General features: G+C 41.3%; 2 protein-coding genes across 2 annotated transcripts; both read left to right on the top strand.

Moving 5' to 3' along the window:
- The first annotated feature begins 665 nt into the window (after positions 1 to 665).
- On the top strand, positions 666 to 10,996 carry LOC119731529. Its single transcript, XM_038204703.1, has 5 exons — positions 666 to 791; positions 3,392 to 3,594; positions 5,486 to 5,690; positions 10,035 to 10,166; positions 10,700 to 10,996. Exons 3-5 carry the CDS (start codon positions 5,502 to 5,504, stop codon positions 10,772 to 10,774), a joined length of 396 nt encoding a protein of 131 aa, XP_038060631.1. The 5' UTR covers positions 666 to 791; positions 3,392 to 3,594; positions 5,486 to 5,501; the 3' UTR covers positions 10,775 to 10,996.
- Positions 10,997 to 12,735: 1,739 nt separating this feature from the next.
- LOC119731794 (endochitinase A1-like) lies at positions 12,736 to 14,078 on the top strand. The gene is made up of 2 exons (XM_038205067.1): positions 12,736 to 12,742; positions 13,441 to 14,078. Exons 1-2 carry the CDS (start codon positions 12,736 to 12,738, stop codon positions 14,076 to 14,078), a joined length of 645 nt encoding a protein of 214 aa, XP_038060995.1.
- The last annotated feature ends 3,245 nt before the right edge of the window (positions 14,079 to 17,323 follow it).

Here is a 17,323-nt window from a genome sequence, read left to right as displayed (position 1 = left end):
ACGTCAAATAGTCCCGGCCCATGCACGAATGTACTAGTAATGGCTTCGAGGAATGAAATATTTTACAACTTATTTCACGTCCCTGTGGGCTAATTAATGTCATTTTGGAGTAAGACGCAGTAGATTTACATTTTTGATCGACATGACTTCACAGCTTCAAAATTCCGTTCCGATTGGCTGACGCGGGGTCGCATAAAATGTTCATCATTATCGAGCTTCGTTGGACAACCGGTGATACTTATACATAGGTGCCCCCCCCCCCCCCCCCCCAGCACCGACAGACCTAATTTTTTGCTTGCTCATGAAGTGTCTTTTTAAAGTATCTCATTAGTGAGTTAATTACATTAAACAGAAGCTGAATGTATATAATGACTTTCTTATCACGTCGTCCAACCTGAGCTAGTCTGGGTCCGCTCTTTACGTGTGCAGAGCTTGCATGCAAGCGGCCATCTCATACGGCTTATAAGTGCCCCTCATAACATGCTAGTGCACTCCCTCCAGATCCCCCGCCCACCCTCTGAAAAAAATCCTGGCTAGGCGTATGATTGTTATTTTAAATTTAGTAGGCTTATAATTGATTGTACAAGTGAACCCCAGACGTAAAGGTAGTTTTGACGCGCATTGATGCACTGATTTGTTTACTGTGTAAATAGCGACACGCATACTCGCGCATGCTCCGTGTATACAGGAATTTCCGTAATTATTTTGACCTGACTACGTATGACGCAGTGTTTCCCGAAGAAAAATTACAAGGAAATAGCTTATATTTTATTTGAGTTTGACATCAGCAGGTGAGTATAAACCATAATTCGTAGTTTTCTCTCATTGGGCCGGCCCCTACGTCTCCATACAGTGTGTCCCAGAAACAGCGGGTCCGGACAAATCAGCGGCCATATTTTTTTTTATCAATGTTGGACTATTTTGTATTATTTACATGTGAAATAAAGACATATCTCTTTTCGTTTGCATGTGAAATGTGTTCGTGTAAGTTACAGGTTCATGGTCTCCCTCTCTCCAGTGATTTACCAGCACAAGCTAATGCCGCAAAAAGTGTAAATTTCGATTTTATGAAGCTCTTAGGTTTCTAAAGGGTGGTGCAAAAAGAAGGAAACCCATTTTTGGCAGGAATTTTAACCTATTTACTTTAATATTTGAACTGTTTTTTGTATAATATAGTGTAAAACTTTTAAAAATCGCAAGAATAGTGTTATTAGGCTAATTTCAACACAAGTCACCAACATCACTGTTGTCCACAGGTAAGTCTAGTCTAGTGGTTTTTTTGTCTTCAAATCAAGCTCTGGAGCTCAGTCAAGCAGATGGAATATAGCCCTCCGTGGACAAACAGGTTGGGCACATGAAAAGTCTTTAACTACCATAATATTATGTATTAGACAAAATATGCAGTTGCAATCATTTTTGGCGCTTATATTATATGATGATCAATATTTTAATAACAATAAATTGAATTTTGATGCTCTACAAATATAGATGAACATTACTAAATATGACTTGAAGCTTTGCATGATGGATGTGATAAAATCGTCGAATTCTACACTTAACCAACCGCTTCCTTTCAGAACCACACTTCTTCCCAGAAGAGATTTCTTTCCACATGGTGTTACCCGAAAATTTCCTCTATTTTATGAACATTGCTGCCAAAAGTGAGTTTCCTTTTTTTTTTGCACCTGCACCCAGTTGTCATGGCTTTGAAAGTTCTCAATCAATTCAGTTTATTTTCCCACAGGCAATAAACAACATGAAAAAGAAAACACAAACAACATTCTGTCTCGCATTATTATTTGTCAAGATTATGGTCGCTGATTTGTCCAAGTATAGTCAGGTGGCTCTTTGTGGTCGGAATCTTGACCGAATGATCCATTGCATGCACCAAACTTGGAATATTTAACATTGACTGTTACTATACCTCATACATATTCATGATCGAGAGCCGAACGTTCACTGGTCAATTCACCATCACGTGCCAGATGTTATTCTTGCTGTTTACCAAACGCGCGCGCGAGGATTCACGCACATTGTAAATACGCATGCGTAGACTGTCGCATGGGTTACCCGTGCGACAGTCTACTACGCATGCGCTTTACAGAGCAATCGAGGAACTGTCGCATGGGTGCAGTACGCACGCGCGAACATCGCACAGGAGAGATGCATGGTTGCACGGTTCGCATAAATGTTAATTTACAGAGCTCAATGATGCCGTACTGGAGAAAATGTATAGACCGTGTAAAGATGTCTCCTATACAAAAGAAAGTTGTACACATTGAAAAAAAACAACTGTATTTACAACTGTAGTAACTGTATTATATTGCAAACGAACCGAACTAGTAATTGAAGTTGAATCTTTTGGTGAGCTGTACAAGTTTCCCAAAATTTTGTTTAGGTGCATAATAATAAAACAAAATTCGGCAACTGAATATGTATGAGGTATAGTAAAACAAATATAACATGGTTTATTTCGGGTGGACAGTCGATATTAGCTCCCTCGGTATTGGAAGTTGACAAAACTAGTTCCCTCGGCTTCGCCTCGGGAACTAGTTTGTCAACTTCCAATACCTTGGGGAGCAAATATCGACTGTCCACCCTCAAACCATGTTATATTTGTATACTGTGATGTGGGATATGACGTTTTGAACACCAAAGTGGTGCATAGCACCCGAGGCGAAGCGCCCCGAGGGGGTAAAAACGGCATATCCCACATCCCGCATTTCAGTTATTTTCTTGCATCTCAATTTTACAGTCACAGAGATTTTGAAATAAAAGTGAACTTCGAGGAAAATATGAAAATATACCAATTACAGTGCGTTTTTTCTCAATTTGAATGACTAAACGATGATAATGATTGTCCACAATCAAATAAGAAAAGAAAAGCACAGAATACGTCATAATTATGTTCGCCAAAGTTCGTTAATTTGAATGCGTTAAACCGTCCACATATGTCAACTATGGTGGGTTCGCCCACCGCTGTTCATTACCGCGGCGGTCATCATTGGACCTTAGAGTTTGATTTGTGCTCTCTCCTTCTATTTGCCCTTCTCTGTGGTTATTCGTTAGTTTTGAAAATTAAAAAGAAAAAAAAACATATTTCCTATATAAGAACTATTTTCGGCTAATTTGCAATTGTGGTGTTCTTTCTAAATATTTTTCTGTACATGTTGCTCCAGTGACTGACCTTAATTGAGTGTATACATGGATGTGTGCAATTTCCAACCGTTTTGTTTATGATGTTTGCTCTGTATTTCAAATATACATTGTACAAATAGGGACACTTGATGAAGTCATACATTTTGTCTTGTTGTCCTCGAAATGTTGTATCTTTTGTTAATGTTTTTCCCCAATACTTCACTTGAACCCATTCCCTTTCATCACGTTGTAGGGGCACCCCTGGATTGCTGCCAGACAGCATTCTCTTCGAGCCCTTCGACAGAATGACAATCTTGTACAGCTGTATAGCTAGGGGGACTACCCTCCTGGTGGAACGCTCAGCCAGCGATGGGCACAACTTCTCCAGCGTGTGTCGGTCCATGCTGCCAAAATATCATTCTATTCTGACTCCGAAACGTTATACCAATCAGATGAGTAAGAACCAGCTAAGGCCATAGTAGACTTTTAATACGTCATCACAAGCCAATCAGGAGTTATCGCAAGCAAATCCCAAGTCATCACAAGCCAGTCACAATTCATCGCAAACTCTTTAAGTGAAAGGAAAGGCATTCCTTTATCATTGCTCATCCCCTTGTTACTTACTAAGTGTGATTTTAGTTTTGATTGACTTGTGATTGATTTGTGATTTGACCTGAAGATAAACTTTACTGTAAATCTGGAACCAGCAAGTGTCATTTGGCCGTAGTGGCTCCGGGCATGGCCGGCCAGCCCTTTAGTCACTGTATCGCCCGAACTTGCACCCGGGCACTCTTATGGTTTTATGAATAAACACAATGTAGTGCACGGCGCTAATAGGAATGAAATTGAATTCCTTTATTATTTATGCGTCAGATTTCATCTGTAAAATGGTTTATTTATTTCAGATATAATGTACAGATGTTCAAACTCACCGATCAAAACAAAAAACACTCACTTTTAACTAAACATTCGACTTTCCACTTTTTAAATTGTATATTTGAACCTGAAATAGTTTGTGGTTTAAAATTCCAGTGAATAGGGTTTTCAAAAGTTGAATGAATGATCGGTAAAAAATACACGAAAAAAATGGCTCTAACTAAAATGATGATGAAGTGCACTCAGGAAATTTATGACAAATTTATTTATGAGACAAATTGTCCACAAAGTCATCTTTAGTAAAGTGATCGCGACTTATAAAATTGGGCCATCCAGATGGGGAGGGGGGCAGGGGGGCATCTACCCCCCACCCCCGCCTCCCGGATACGCGACGAACCATGACCCAATTTTGTAAATCGCAATCACTTCACTGAATGCAATTTGTGGACAATTTGTCTCATATTTATTTAAAGGTACTTTTTCAGTAATTATTTCCATAAGTGGTTACAGAGTTCTGACATGGGGAAAACAAGCTCCAAAATCATTACAACGCGCCGGGAAAATCGTCCTATAGTTTCCAGTCTGCATATGACAATTGTACGTTTTAAATAGCGCTCCCATTCGAAAGATGGGTACGTGACATCCCACCCCCCCCCCCCCCCCCTTTTATTTTGCGGAGGCCACATGTCCGGAGAAAAAAGTGTCTACATTTCGTGGCGGATGTGCGAGACTGCGAGTGCGGTTGCCCCCCCCCCCCCCCCCCCACATCAAAAGCTGATATAAAGCCCCTGTCATACTTTTGCGTATCCCAATTCCTTATGAGTTCCTTATCAACAATTTTCAATACGCAGCCGTACGATCAAAAACGTCGAAATTTTTTGGTTACTTTGACATAAGTGCGACGCACATCTAGCGACAAGTAACGAATTCAGCACATCCACTGCGTATGAGATGCGTATGAGTTGCGTATGCAGTGCGCAAGTTCGCCATCTGTGCGTTTCTCATAAGTTACGAATAAGTACAATGCGCTGCCCGCTCGCAGGACGAGCGGTACTAATTCGTGCAATACGTCGCTATGTATACGTCCAATATAGGAGGTCAGCGTATTGCCGCGTATGAACGGCTTATCCCTCACGAACACATAGCGTACTCGTACCGCGCTCGACCGATGCGGGACCGATGCGCTGCGTATTTATAACTTATGACCTGCGTATCAGCGTACGCAGCGTAGTTTTGTGCATGCCCAAAACTATCCAGCTTACTGGGCCGTACCATGCGTATGCCTGCGTGAATAAAACTTACATAAAACGATAGAGATGCATATGAGGTGCGTATTGTGCGTACGACTGCGTATGAAAAAAAGTCAATGCGCAACTCATAAGGAATTAGGATACGCAGAAGTGTGACAGGGCCCTAAGACTGGCTGTACATGTACTCAAGCTCATTTGAACTTACATGACTGTGCTTACAGGTACGTGTACCTGGTGATGGTACGCAAGGGCATCGCATACATCTGTGTGGCCATTCGTGAAGATTTTAGCACGGAGAAGTCGTTTGATTTCTTGAAAGAGATCATCCAATACGTCTGGACCATCGACTGGCACAAAAAGCGCCTCCAACGCGCTGGCGAACATGAGCTGGACTCGGACCTCATCCCGGAGCTCGAAAAAAAAATGGTAAATATTAAATAGAATCATTTGCATTTATTCCAAAAGGTAACCCACCAAATTATCATCAAGAAGCTTAATTACTTGGATTAAAGATCATATACCGTACTGGTACTTAGCCCGACTGCGTCTGGCCGTTCAGTACTATCGCAAGCTCTGTAGTACGGCCAGACGCTGAATGCTTCCAAAAAGACTGAATTTTTTTGGCCGCTGATGTAGCGATTTTGCTACATCTTTTGATCGAGATTATCTTTTCATCCAGGACAAACATTTCCACAGTTAAGGTTCTTAATCGTAGAGCAACTCATACCTTTTCGAAAAAACGTTCTTTGGTCTCAATATTTTCATCCATCTGGCCAAAAGACGACTTTCAGTCATCATCTTCCACAAATATCGTCCCGAAAATGCTCCCCCATGCGATTTCAAAATGGCGGCCGCGCTGTAACTCATGAATATGCATGAAAAGTCTGTGACGTATGACCTCGTGTTTTTGGACAGTGTACATGTACGTACATGTACATTACTTGTAGACAACAGCCCAGTACGTGCATGCACACGTACGTCCGCGCGGCGGTGTGCATGCACACGTACGTCCGCGCGGCGGTGTGCATGCACGTACTGGGCTGTTGGCTACAAGTAATGTACATGTACGTACATGTACGTACGGCGCCGCCGCACGCACGTCCAAAAACACGAGGTCATACGTCACAGACTTTCATGCATATTCATGAGTTACAGCGCGGCCGCCATTTTGAAATCGCATGGGGGAGCATTTTCGGGACGATATTTGTGGAAGATGATGACTGAAAGTCGTCTTTTGGCCAGATGGATGAAAATCTTGAGACCAAAGAACGTTTTTTTCGAAAAGGTATGAGTTGCTCTACAACTAAGAACCTTAACTGTGGAAATTTTTGTCCTGCATGAAAAGATAATCTCGATCAAAAGATGTAGCGAAATCGCTACATCAGCGGCCAAAAAAAATCAGTCTTTTTGGAAGCATTCAGCGTCTGGCCGTACTACAGAGCTGGCGATAGTACTGTACGGCCAGACGCAGTCGGGCTAACTGGTACTAAGCACCCTGTGAAATTACTCCATCTGACTCGCTGTCATTTTGAGGAAATCACGAAATGTTGGTAATCATTCAAGTGACTGATCTTTTGGAAGAAGAATGGGAAACTTAACCACCTCTTCTATATGGACGACCTCAAGACATTTGCCAAGGATGACAACCAGCAAAAGGGTCTACTCACCACTAAAGTATAAACTCAATAGGATTGATTTTAGTGCCCAAAGTGCCGGTAACAAAAAAAACGTGTACAAATGCTATGGGCAAAAAATACTGAAAAAGAAACAACAATGACCTAGGACTGACTTGGGACCGAGTTGACCTGGGACCGAGTTGGGACCGAGTGGACTGGAAAGCAACTTAGTCCTAGTCAACTCGGTCCCAATTCAACTTGGTTCCAACTTCCAAGTGCCAAACAAAAATAGATGGAGCAAAAAAGTCATGTAATTTGATTCACAGAACGTGATCTATCTTTTTGTGTATGTATTTTCTATGGTAAACTTTTTTTCATTTTGAAGTATTTATTTGGTTCGGTTTTCGAGGTATATACGTACTGATTGTACCGCTCGCGCAGCAGCAGCGTGTTTTCCTGAAACTTCTACCGCGCGCAGCCGCTACTGCAGGTACATGTACATTTGTGTACATGTTTGTACATGGGTGGCTACGGTGCAGTGTCAGAGGCGATATACTGCGCGATCGATGGCCGTCGTACGTTGTGCATAAATTATCCGTGATTTTTAAGAATCATCGACGTGAATTCACCAATTACATTAATTGAGACATTTTCATTTCCTGTACCTTTCGTGGCGCAAATAAAAATAATTTAGACCCAAAATACACAATACTGCATGTTTTCTATAGTGCGGGGTTTTTGTGACGCGTGCTACGTGATTTGAATATTTAAAACATAGGCGTGTCCTTGTGTAGGTAATTTGCATGCGAGTTTCATTATTTTGCTGAAAACCATTATATATAAATCACAGCCTCATTCGCTTCGCACCGAACCAATTATTTATCAATAATGTGTGTGGCGCAAAATGATATAATAAACAATCAATCATATAATAAATGATGAATTATATAATAAAAAATGAATTATATAATAAATAATGAATTATATGATAAATGATTATAGTTTGCAAACAATTATTTTTAAATAAAAATGTTGCCAAAAATATATATATAAATAATGCAGTGGCAAATAATTCATTTACATATAATGCAAACTGCCAAACAATTATTTACATATAAATATTGTCCGAGAAGAAATTTATGATATGTAAATAATGCATTATATATATATAAATAAGTCTAAATAAGCCGAAAAACTGAATTATATAATAAATAATGCATTATATATAAATATTTTTTAAATAATTTATTTACACATCATTGGCACAGTGCTTTGTCCCGCTTGAACTGACCGGTACCGGGTTTATTAGGGCATTAAAATAGGACTACACGGTAAGTCAAAAAGAAACTTTGACCAAATTTGAGAAAAAAAAAATTTAATTGCTACTCGCTCCATTTCATTAAAAAAAGCTTACTCATAAGTACACGATATTGACTATTCATAAATACCTAAGACAGTTTACCCATTTCAAACGGTCTTAAACAGAGTGATTAAAACCTCCCGAGCACACATTTATTCCCTTAGTAACTGTGCAAATTTCGCTAAGAGGGGTGCTGTATCCCATGGGCGTGAAAGGCCAAGGGTGCAGGTTCTGTTTTTGAATGATAGTGATAAGTGAATGAAGTTTGTTAAGACTCGCACGTGCCTACTTTGTTGCAGTAATTCAGATAATGCAAGATAAGTGTGTTATAAAGCGAACTTATGTACAAGGTGGAAGAAAATAGCGAAGTTTAGATAGGACGCCGGTGTTTCGAGAAACGACCTTGGCGACCGATGAATATGGTCACTCCGTGTGAGTTTATCATAAACGATGACACCTATAATTTCGTAGAACGAACAATAGAAATGGAGGCATTGTCGATGCTGATGGAGGAATTGGAGAAGGTAAACAGTCGAATTTGTTGAAGAAAGTGCATGCATTTGGTTTTAAAGATTAGTCCATCATTTGTAATTTGTGCATTTTGTTCGTTTGAAGCAACAAACGTGTTCAGAAGGATACTGAACAACTAACCTGATGAAGTTTCAGCTCAGCGTCATCCGTATTTCCGAGAAAAACAGCATTCTAGGATTTCAATTTCAAATCAAAAGTTGCCGAATCATGTTTTGAATTGTTTTGAATTGCAGCTAGATACGCGATGTCGCGCACTGATCCGACGAACATAGTCACCGTTTTAGCCGATTTTCGGCTAACTTTGACAGATTTCTTGTTAAAAAATGAGTTTGACAGAAAATTTGACAGAATGGATTTTTTTGGGCAGATTTCTGGCAGAATTCTGCAAAAATGGTTATTTGACAGAAAAACATAGCAAATTTGAAAAAGAAAATGTATATTTGTTTTAAAAGTTTCAATTTGTTCAAACAAACGTTGCATTAATGGGACAGAATGGCTGGCCTAGGTGCTGCGGTTCACTGGGAACCCGACTTCGTTGCGACGCTGCGATTTGCCTGAATTAACGCAATTTCATATCATCTTTATGTGACTAAAAGATTGTTTATAATGTTATTTGAGCCTTAATTAAGTTAATACTACTACATCTGCAAGTGATTTTAAGTGTTTATAGTGTATTTCGATTAATTCTGGGGAATTTGGCAGATTTTTGAAGTGCATTTAGCAGAATTTGGTCATGACCTTACGGTCACCCTGCCGACGAATTATAGCAACCGCGAGCGCGTGTGCGTCGTGCCAATGCTTGCGCGCGCTTCGCCAAAAAACAAAACGAACTAGATACTAAATTAATTTCCTACGCACCATTGCCCGTTGGAAAGGCCTTCTTTCGTTGATTACTTCAAATGACAGCTTGCGAGAAAGACTAATTTCACAGGGAGTTTAGTCCACTTACTATCTTTCAACCATGTATGTTTTTCAACAATAATTACGCCAGTTACTTTTCGGATGGATGCAAATGATGGACTATAGCAACCTCGTGCCCCGTGGGTACGATCTTGCAGCGCCATGTTGTTTCTCATCATGCCTTGCGCGATCGTAAGGAACGAGCACGCGCCCCTGGAGTCGAGGCTGGGACTATAGCTTTAATGGGTCGAAAGTTGATTAGATTGGAACCATGGAGATATATAGCTCCATGTTTGAACCAGGATGAGACTTTGCATAAGCTCATCTATCTATCACACACGTGTATCTGTCATTTATATACAGGACTTCTTTTCCGACATCCACAATCAACAACTTTGGAAACAGAAGTATGAAATGAAAGACCTCGTTGTAAAGGCTATCGATCATCTGATTGGAGAACCTGATAATGAAACAATCAAGTTTCTGCAGGACACCGTGAGTTTCATTCTGTCCCGTCAAAATGTCAAATACATGTTGACAACAGATAAAACTAATTGATACATTTGTGATCAATATAAGATTTATGGTTTTGGATTTTAGTTTTTGACTTCTTGCATACTGTACCAAGAGCTATCAAACTTACATCTAGGTTGGCATGTCCCAGTTTGGCAACTTATCTATTAACTATAGGCACATTTAAGAGGGCAGATGATTATTTTTATTTTTATAGGGGCTAATCCCATATATTTTTCTTCTTTTCCTTTTGCACCCCCTCTTCTCATTACTGGGTGTGAGTGGTAAAACCAACCCCCCCCCCTCCCCCTCCCCACCCCACTATGGATGGGTCAGGTTTCGGTCTACTACTCATAAACTCAGTACCAGACTCTCATCCCCAGTGTAGGAGAAAGCATCTAGATTTAAAGCACACTCCCGGCCCATTTAGCCAAAGCAGGATCTGCCCGGCCCCTGTATTAAAATTGTATTTTGATATGCAATTTAACGTCTGGCTTTTTTGTTCAAATGCCCAGGAATTCAAGAAGTGTGAACGCAAGAAGAATTCCAAGTGCGGGAAGAATTGCAAGATTTGCTGCACAATAATGTAGTTGTGTTCGTCAACGCAGTCGTGATTGTCCTCAGTCTGAAGATCGCGGGTGTCTTCTGATCGCCATTCCTGAGATCTCATGTTCCGCATTCTTGTTTGCAAAACAGCTTGATTGATTCTGGATAAACTCTGTTCGGTTGTTTGTCTTCTGTCTGTCTGTCTGCTGGGTGGGCGGACTGTTTGTCGGTCTGTTTGTTGGTTTGTTGTTTTTCCTTTTTTTGTTTTTATCTTGTCTGTTTTGTTTTGTTTTCGCTTCTTGTCTGTTTCCTTTCGGAGGTTGTGTTTTTTTTTGTCTGTGGGGTCATTTGTTTCTTGTTGGATTGTCTCTCTGGAGTCTGGTTTTTTTTGTCCAGTTGCACGTCTTAAGTTTGTCGGGTGGGGTCTGTTTGTCGGTCGTTTGTTGTTGTTTTTTGTCTGTCTTCCATGGTCTCTTTTTCTTTTTCTTTTTTAGATCTTAAGTTTTCTAGGGGTGTTTTCCTTGCTTTTTCTTGTTAATATGGTGCAATAGATAAAATAAAATAAAAAAAAAATTCAGGAATTTGTGTTATTTTAAAGGGTTTTGCCCATGGGATTATGTGTTATAGTGTAAGTTTGTAGAAATGTTTGAGTTTTTGCAAAATAGGGTTTTTATAGTCATGCTATGGGAGAGCTACTTGACAGTGATTTAGTTCATTTTTTAGCAATCCCGCAGGGGTGTGCAATTATCTTTGTGTAAGGGTTTTAGTTTTGTATGGTTTAATGTGTGTGTGTTTTTTTAAGTCTTTTTTATGTCTATACTCTCTGTAATATTATTACGAGAAACCCAACTGAAAATACTCTGCAGTTTCGACGCAAAGTGTTATGGAAGACGTTCAACTTTAGATGCCGTTAAAAAATTAAGTTGGTTTTTTTTTTATACAGAGTGAAAACAACTTCTTTTAATATATTTTTTTATATGAGTTGTGGATCTACACTGGAGGCCCTCCGTAAAATAGGTCATCTCATAACTTAATAAGTACAAATATTTCTTGAACATTGATGGCCCTTTCTTACATTTTAAGACTTTTCCTAATTTCAAGTTTATTGTGAACAGTTTCTTCACTGCCATTTTCTCAGACGGCTCTTGATCCACCACTAAAAAAAAGCTTTACATTGAAATACTTATTGGAGCCAAAGAATGTAATATTAATGATAGAAAAGTCAAATTTACTTTGAATGCTCTTTATTGTCATTAATTGAATGCTATTCTTAAAACATTGTGTCGCTGTTTTCAATGATTGTACTTATAGTGTATGTCTATGTATCTGAAACGCTTTTCTTTATTTCTTCTTAAAATTGAAATATTAAATATGTAATTTTAAACATCATATACAATCACGTAATTGCCCTTTGAAACTTCAGTTTGCATTAAAATGCATTTTTATTTTATATTTTTAATCTTCACTGGATGGGCGAATTTGTACCAAATCAAGTTGGCCTTATTAATGTTACTCTTGTGATCTGTTTAAAACAGCTCTCAAAATTACAAAAAAAAGGATAATGTTGATGACTTATCCAGTGAATAATGGTGTAAATAAATAATGAGAATGAAATAATTTGAAAATGAACTCTTCAGCATGTTATTGGTCATATTACTTTGAAACTGAGTACCTCATTTCCCTGAGGCATTGCCAAGATTTTTATGTGAGTATTTTTCATCGAATCAGGCTTAAAAGATTTTTCTTGATTTGCAAAAAAAAATGAAATGGAACCCCCTCCATCTATCCCATTAGTCCCCTCCCCCTGAAGCTCTTTTTGGGTGGGGGCTGGTCACGATCTCAGAGGGCCAGCATAGGGTCCAGTTTGACTTTTCTGACTGACTGACTGGCTCAGTGACTGACACACACTCGACCGTCACTTGAGAGCCGGGCAGTGCTATTGTATAGGGTTAACCCATAATGCCAATATATGGGCTAAATCTGGCCCATTGCGTAGACCAGATGCATGGAAAGTATTCCATTGATAACCCATTCTGAATCATTGAAAATAATTGTTTGCACTCTGTGACCAGCTTTCCTAGACTTGCCTTAGTTGTCTTGTTAAAAAAAAAATAGAGTGCAGCCTTCAACATTTATTATTTGTCAAAATAAGCAACTAATTGGGGGAAAAGGAGTTACATTCCTCAACGTACCTCTGCGCAGTATTCTTTCATTTGAAATAGTATTACTGACTTTGCGTACATGTATGTATTTCAAAAACAAAATAATATATATTTACATGGCACATACAGTTACTTCATTTGTAAATTTGCGTAGGAAAACAAATCATTGTGTAACACTTGCTTTAGATTGTATCATGGACTTTATGAAAAGATGTATCGAGTTACATGTAGGCCTATTGTCAATGTTCGTAGTGTATTTTCTATGTTTAAACCGGATTTCATTTAATCTAGACTAATTTGCATGGACTTGATGACGGATGTAACAACTCTCAAAATTAAAAGAAATGTATGTTGATGACTTATTCAAAGAACAATGGTGTAAATAAATAATTAAAACAAAATATTGAAAATGACATCTTCAATTGGTCTCATTGCTTTAAAACTGTTTATCTTTCATATTTCACCGGAGTATTACCCATATTTTTATGCATGCAGGTTTCATAGCATTTTATAGTGAAAATTACAAGATGTTGCTTGATCTGCAAAAGATCGCTGGAACAGCACCCAGCCCCCCCCCCCCTCAAGCACCCAAGAAGTCTCCTCTCCCTCAAGCACCCCAGTAGTCTCCTCCTCCTCAAGCACCCCAGTAGTCTCCTCCCCCTCAAGCACCCCAGTAGTCCCCTCCCCCTCAAGCGCCCCAGTAGTCTCCTCCCCCTCAAGCACCCCAGTAGTCTCCTCCCCCTCAAGCACCCCAGTAGTCTCCTCCCCCTCAAGCACCCCAGTAGTCTCCTCCCCATCAAACACCCCAGTAGTCTCCTCCCCCTCAAGCACCCCAGTAGTCTCCTCCCCCTCAAGCACCCCAGTAGTCTCCTCCCCCTCAAGCACCCCAGTAGTCTCCTCCCCCTCAAGCACCCCAGTAGTCTCCTCCCCCTCAAGCACCTCAGTAGTCTCCTCCCCTCAAGCACCCCAGTTGTCCCCTCCCCTCAAGCACCCCAGTAGTCTCCTCCCCCTCAAGCACCCCAGTAGTCTCCTCCCCCTCAAGCAGCCCAGTAGTCTCCTCCCCCTCAAGCACCCCAGTAGTCTCCTCCCCCTCAAGCAGCCCAGTAGTCTCCTCCCCCTCAAGCACCCCAGTAGTCCCCTCCCCTCAAGCACCCCAGTAGTCCTCTCCCCTCAAGCACCCCAGTAGTCTCCTCCCCCTCAAGCACCCCAGTAGTCTCTTCCCCCTCAAGCACCCCAGTAATCTCCTCCCCCTCAAGCACCCCAGTAGTCTCCTCCCCTCAAGCACCCCAGTAGTCCCCTCCCCTCAAGCACCCCAGTAGTCTCCTCCCCCTCAAGCACCCCAGTAGTCTCCTCCCCCTCAAGCGCCCCAGTAGTCTCCTCCCCCTCAAGCGCCCCAGTAGTCCCCTCCCCTCAAGCACCCCAGTAGTCTCCTCCCCCGCAAGCACCCCAGTAGTCTCCTCCTCTCAAGCACCCCAGTAGTCTCCTCCCCCTCAAGCACCCCAGTAGTCTCCTCCCCCTCAAGCGCCCCAGTAGTCTCCTCCCCCTCAAGCGCCCCAGTAGTCCCCTCCCCTCAAGCACCCCAGTAGTCTCCTCCCCCGCAAGCACCCCAGTAGTCTCCTCCTCTCAAGCACCCCAGTAGTCTCCTCCCCCTCAAGCAGCCCAGTAGTCTCCTCCCCCTCAAGCGCCCCAGTAGTCTCCTCCCCTCAAGCACCTCAGTAGTCTCCTCCCCCTCAAGCACCCCAGTAGTCTCCTCCCCCTCAAGCACCCCAGTAGTCTCCTCCCCTCAAGCACCCCAGTAGTCACCTCCCCCTCAAGCGCCCCAGTAGTCTCCTCCCCCTCAAGCGCCCCAGTAGTCTCCTCCCCCTCAAGCAGCCCAGTAGTCTCCTCCCCCTCAAGCACCCCAGTAGTCTCCTCCCCAAGCCTCAAAAGTCATTTTTACTTGTTTTGAGCTGGTCCCAGAGGGCCAGTCTAGTGTCCATTATTACTTATCTGACTGATCAACTGACTGACTGAGGCAGCGCTATAATCTCGGAGGAAAAAAGTTGCGTATGATGATAAGTTTTCTGCGTGTCTTACTTATATACGGATTTCTCATGACAAGTGGCCTACAATTCAGCACGCCAAGTCAACGCTAACTGGCCGAGGCCAATACACTATTATCATGTTGCGGCCATATTGATTTTGCCCATTCAAATCAACGTCACCAAAGGCGAGGCTGGAAGGAAAATTGGACTGGTTCCTTTTGCACCAAAAACATTATCATTCCGTACTGTTATTGGATACAGGGAACATGACTGAAATAGTGGCAACATAATGATAAAGGTCTATTCACGTCTGACAACAAACAGTACAAAAAAAACACTGCACAGAGATAACTCGGACAAAACATGGCTTTCTATCAATAGATTGTGATGGTACAAGTACTTGTATGCTTTTGGGGGTATGAACTTTGGTAAATGATAAACAACATTAACAAACAGAGGACGAGTGTCTCATTGACTGGAACGACTTAGACTGGTTCCCGGTCCCTCTATTACACTTCGGGTGTAGGGTAGGTGGGGACCTGTCTCACGCGTACTAAGACGCACGTCACGTCAGTGAGTAGGCACGTCAAATAGTCCCAAGCACTAGTAATGGCTTCGAGGAATAAAATATATTTTACAACTTATGTCACATCCCTGGGGCTAATTAATGTCATTTTGGAGTATGATGTAGTAGATTTACATTTCTGATCGACAACTTACTTCAGTCACAGCTTCAAAACTCCGTTCCGATTGGCTGACGCGGGGCGCATAAAATGTGCATCATTATACCGAGCTTCACTGGACAACCGGTGATACTCAGACAATAGGTTCCCCCAAGCTCCGACAGACCTAATTTTTCGCTTGCTCAGGAAGTGTCTTTTTAAAGTACCGGTATGTCATTAGTGGGTCAATTAAATTAAACAGAAGCTGAATGTATATAATGACTTTTTACTCCATTCGAATTCCCTTTACGTCGTCCAACCTGGGCTAGTCTGGGTCCGCCCTTTACGTGTGCAGAGCTTGCATGCAAGCGGCCATTTCATACGACCTATACGTGCCCCTCATAACATGAGCCGCCCACTGAAAAAAAAAAAATCATGGCTACGCGTATGATTATGGTTTTAAATTTAGTAGGAATATAATTGATTGTACAAGTGAACCCCTGACTTGAATGTAGTTTGGACTCTCATTAATACACTGGTTTGTTTACTGTGTACAGAGCGGCAGCATACTCGCACATGCTCCGTGATGTGTACTAACGGGAATTCCCTAAAATTATTTTGACTACGTGTGATGCAGTTTTTCCCGAGGAAAAGTTACAACAAAATAGCTTACATTATTTTTTAAGTTTGACATCAGCTGGTGAGTTACTATAATTCTTAGTTTTCTTCAGGTATAGCAAACCTATTATGGGACCCACGGTAGGAATCGTGACCGACTGGTCCATGTAGCACCAAACTTCACTAGTGGAAGATTTAACAGCAGTGCCGAATGTTGTGATATAGAATATGCCGTTTTTAATTTAACCTCATTTGGGACGCATAGTAAAGTACCAGAAAAACTTCACCTACTACCAATAACTTCATACCAATCCAAGCAAACAAAAGCTGTTATACTATCAATCATTTCCCCACGTTAGTGAACTGATACTCACTGCCTAATATAAAGAGATGACATCAATTTAGGATAAAGCAGGTTTCAAATCTGCCATCAACGCACACTGCAGCATCATCTGTGAGAAAGAAGAAACCAAGTCGACCAAATAAACAGCAAAACAACAAAATGCGCAAAACCAACCCTGCCCATGTGACCCCTGAGAAGGGGTGTTGGTACGGTACGGGTGCAGTATCAAGACAAGACTAGTTTAATTGCGTATTTTGGGGCATTATGATTGTATTAATATCAATATTACCTTTTTGAATTTTTCTTTAGTTTCACCTGCATCAGCGGTGTGCGAATAAATTGGGGTAAAGAATCCAAAAAAAACTTCCAGTCTCGTTTTTCCAGCGATGCTTACAGCGACAGTCTACATGAAATAGACTGAGGTTTTGTTACCAGAAAATCATGTGCTTAGCAGCGCCGTGAAATTGGGCCCTGGTTGTAATGTACATTGCTTTTATCTAAATTATCACCATGTGTCTGTCACATTTATACAGAGCTACTATTCCAGTATGAGCGTTCAATTTCAACCACTGCCGGGTGATGAGGATGAGACGGTCGCGAACTTTCAACCGGATGCGGCACAGGAAGTTGGAAATCCTCCCGTGGAGAGAGACGCGTGTCTCGATGCACCCAGGCCAGCCGTGAGTTTCATTCTGCCCCGTTAAAAAGATAACAAATGAAACTAACTAGATACACTTGACACTTGTAATCAATACTAAGGTTTGTGGTTTTGGAATTTAGTTTG

The sequence above is a fragment of the Patiria miniata genome, unplaced genomic scaffold (genome assembly GCF_015706575.1).
Source record: "Patiria miniata isolate m_02_andy unplaced genomic scaffold, ASM1570657v1 HiC_scaffold_24, whole genome shotgun sequence".
In the NCBI taxonomy this organism is placed as follows: Eukaryota; Metazoa; Echinodermata; class Asteroidea; order Valvatida; family Asterinidae; genus Patiria; species Patiria miniata.
Note: the sequence above shows the minus strand (reverse complement) of the source record. Positions and strands in the feature narration are given on the sequence as shown.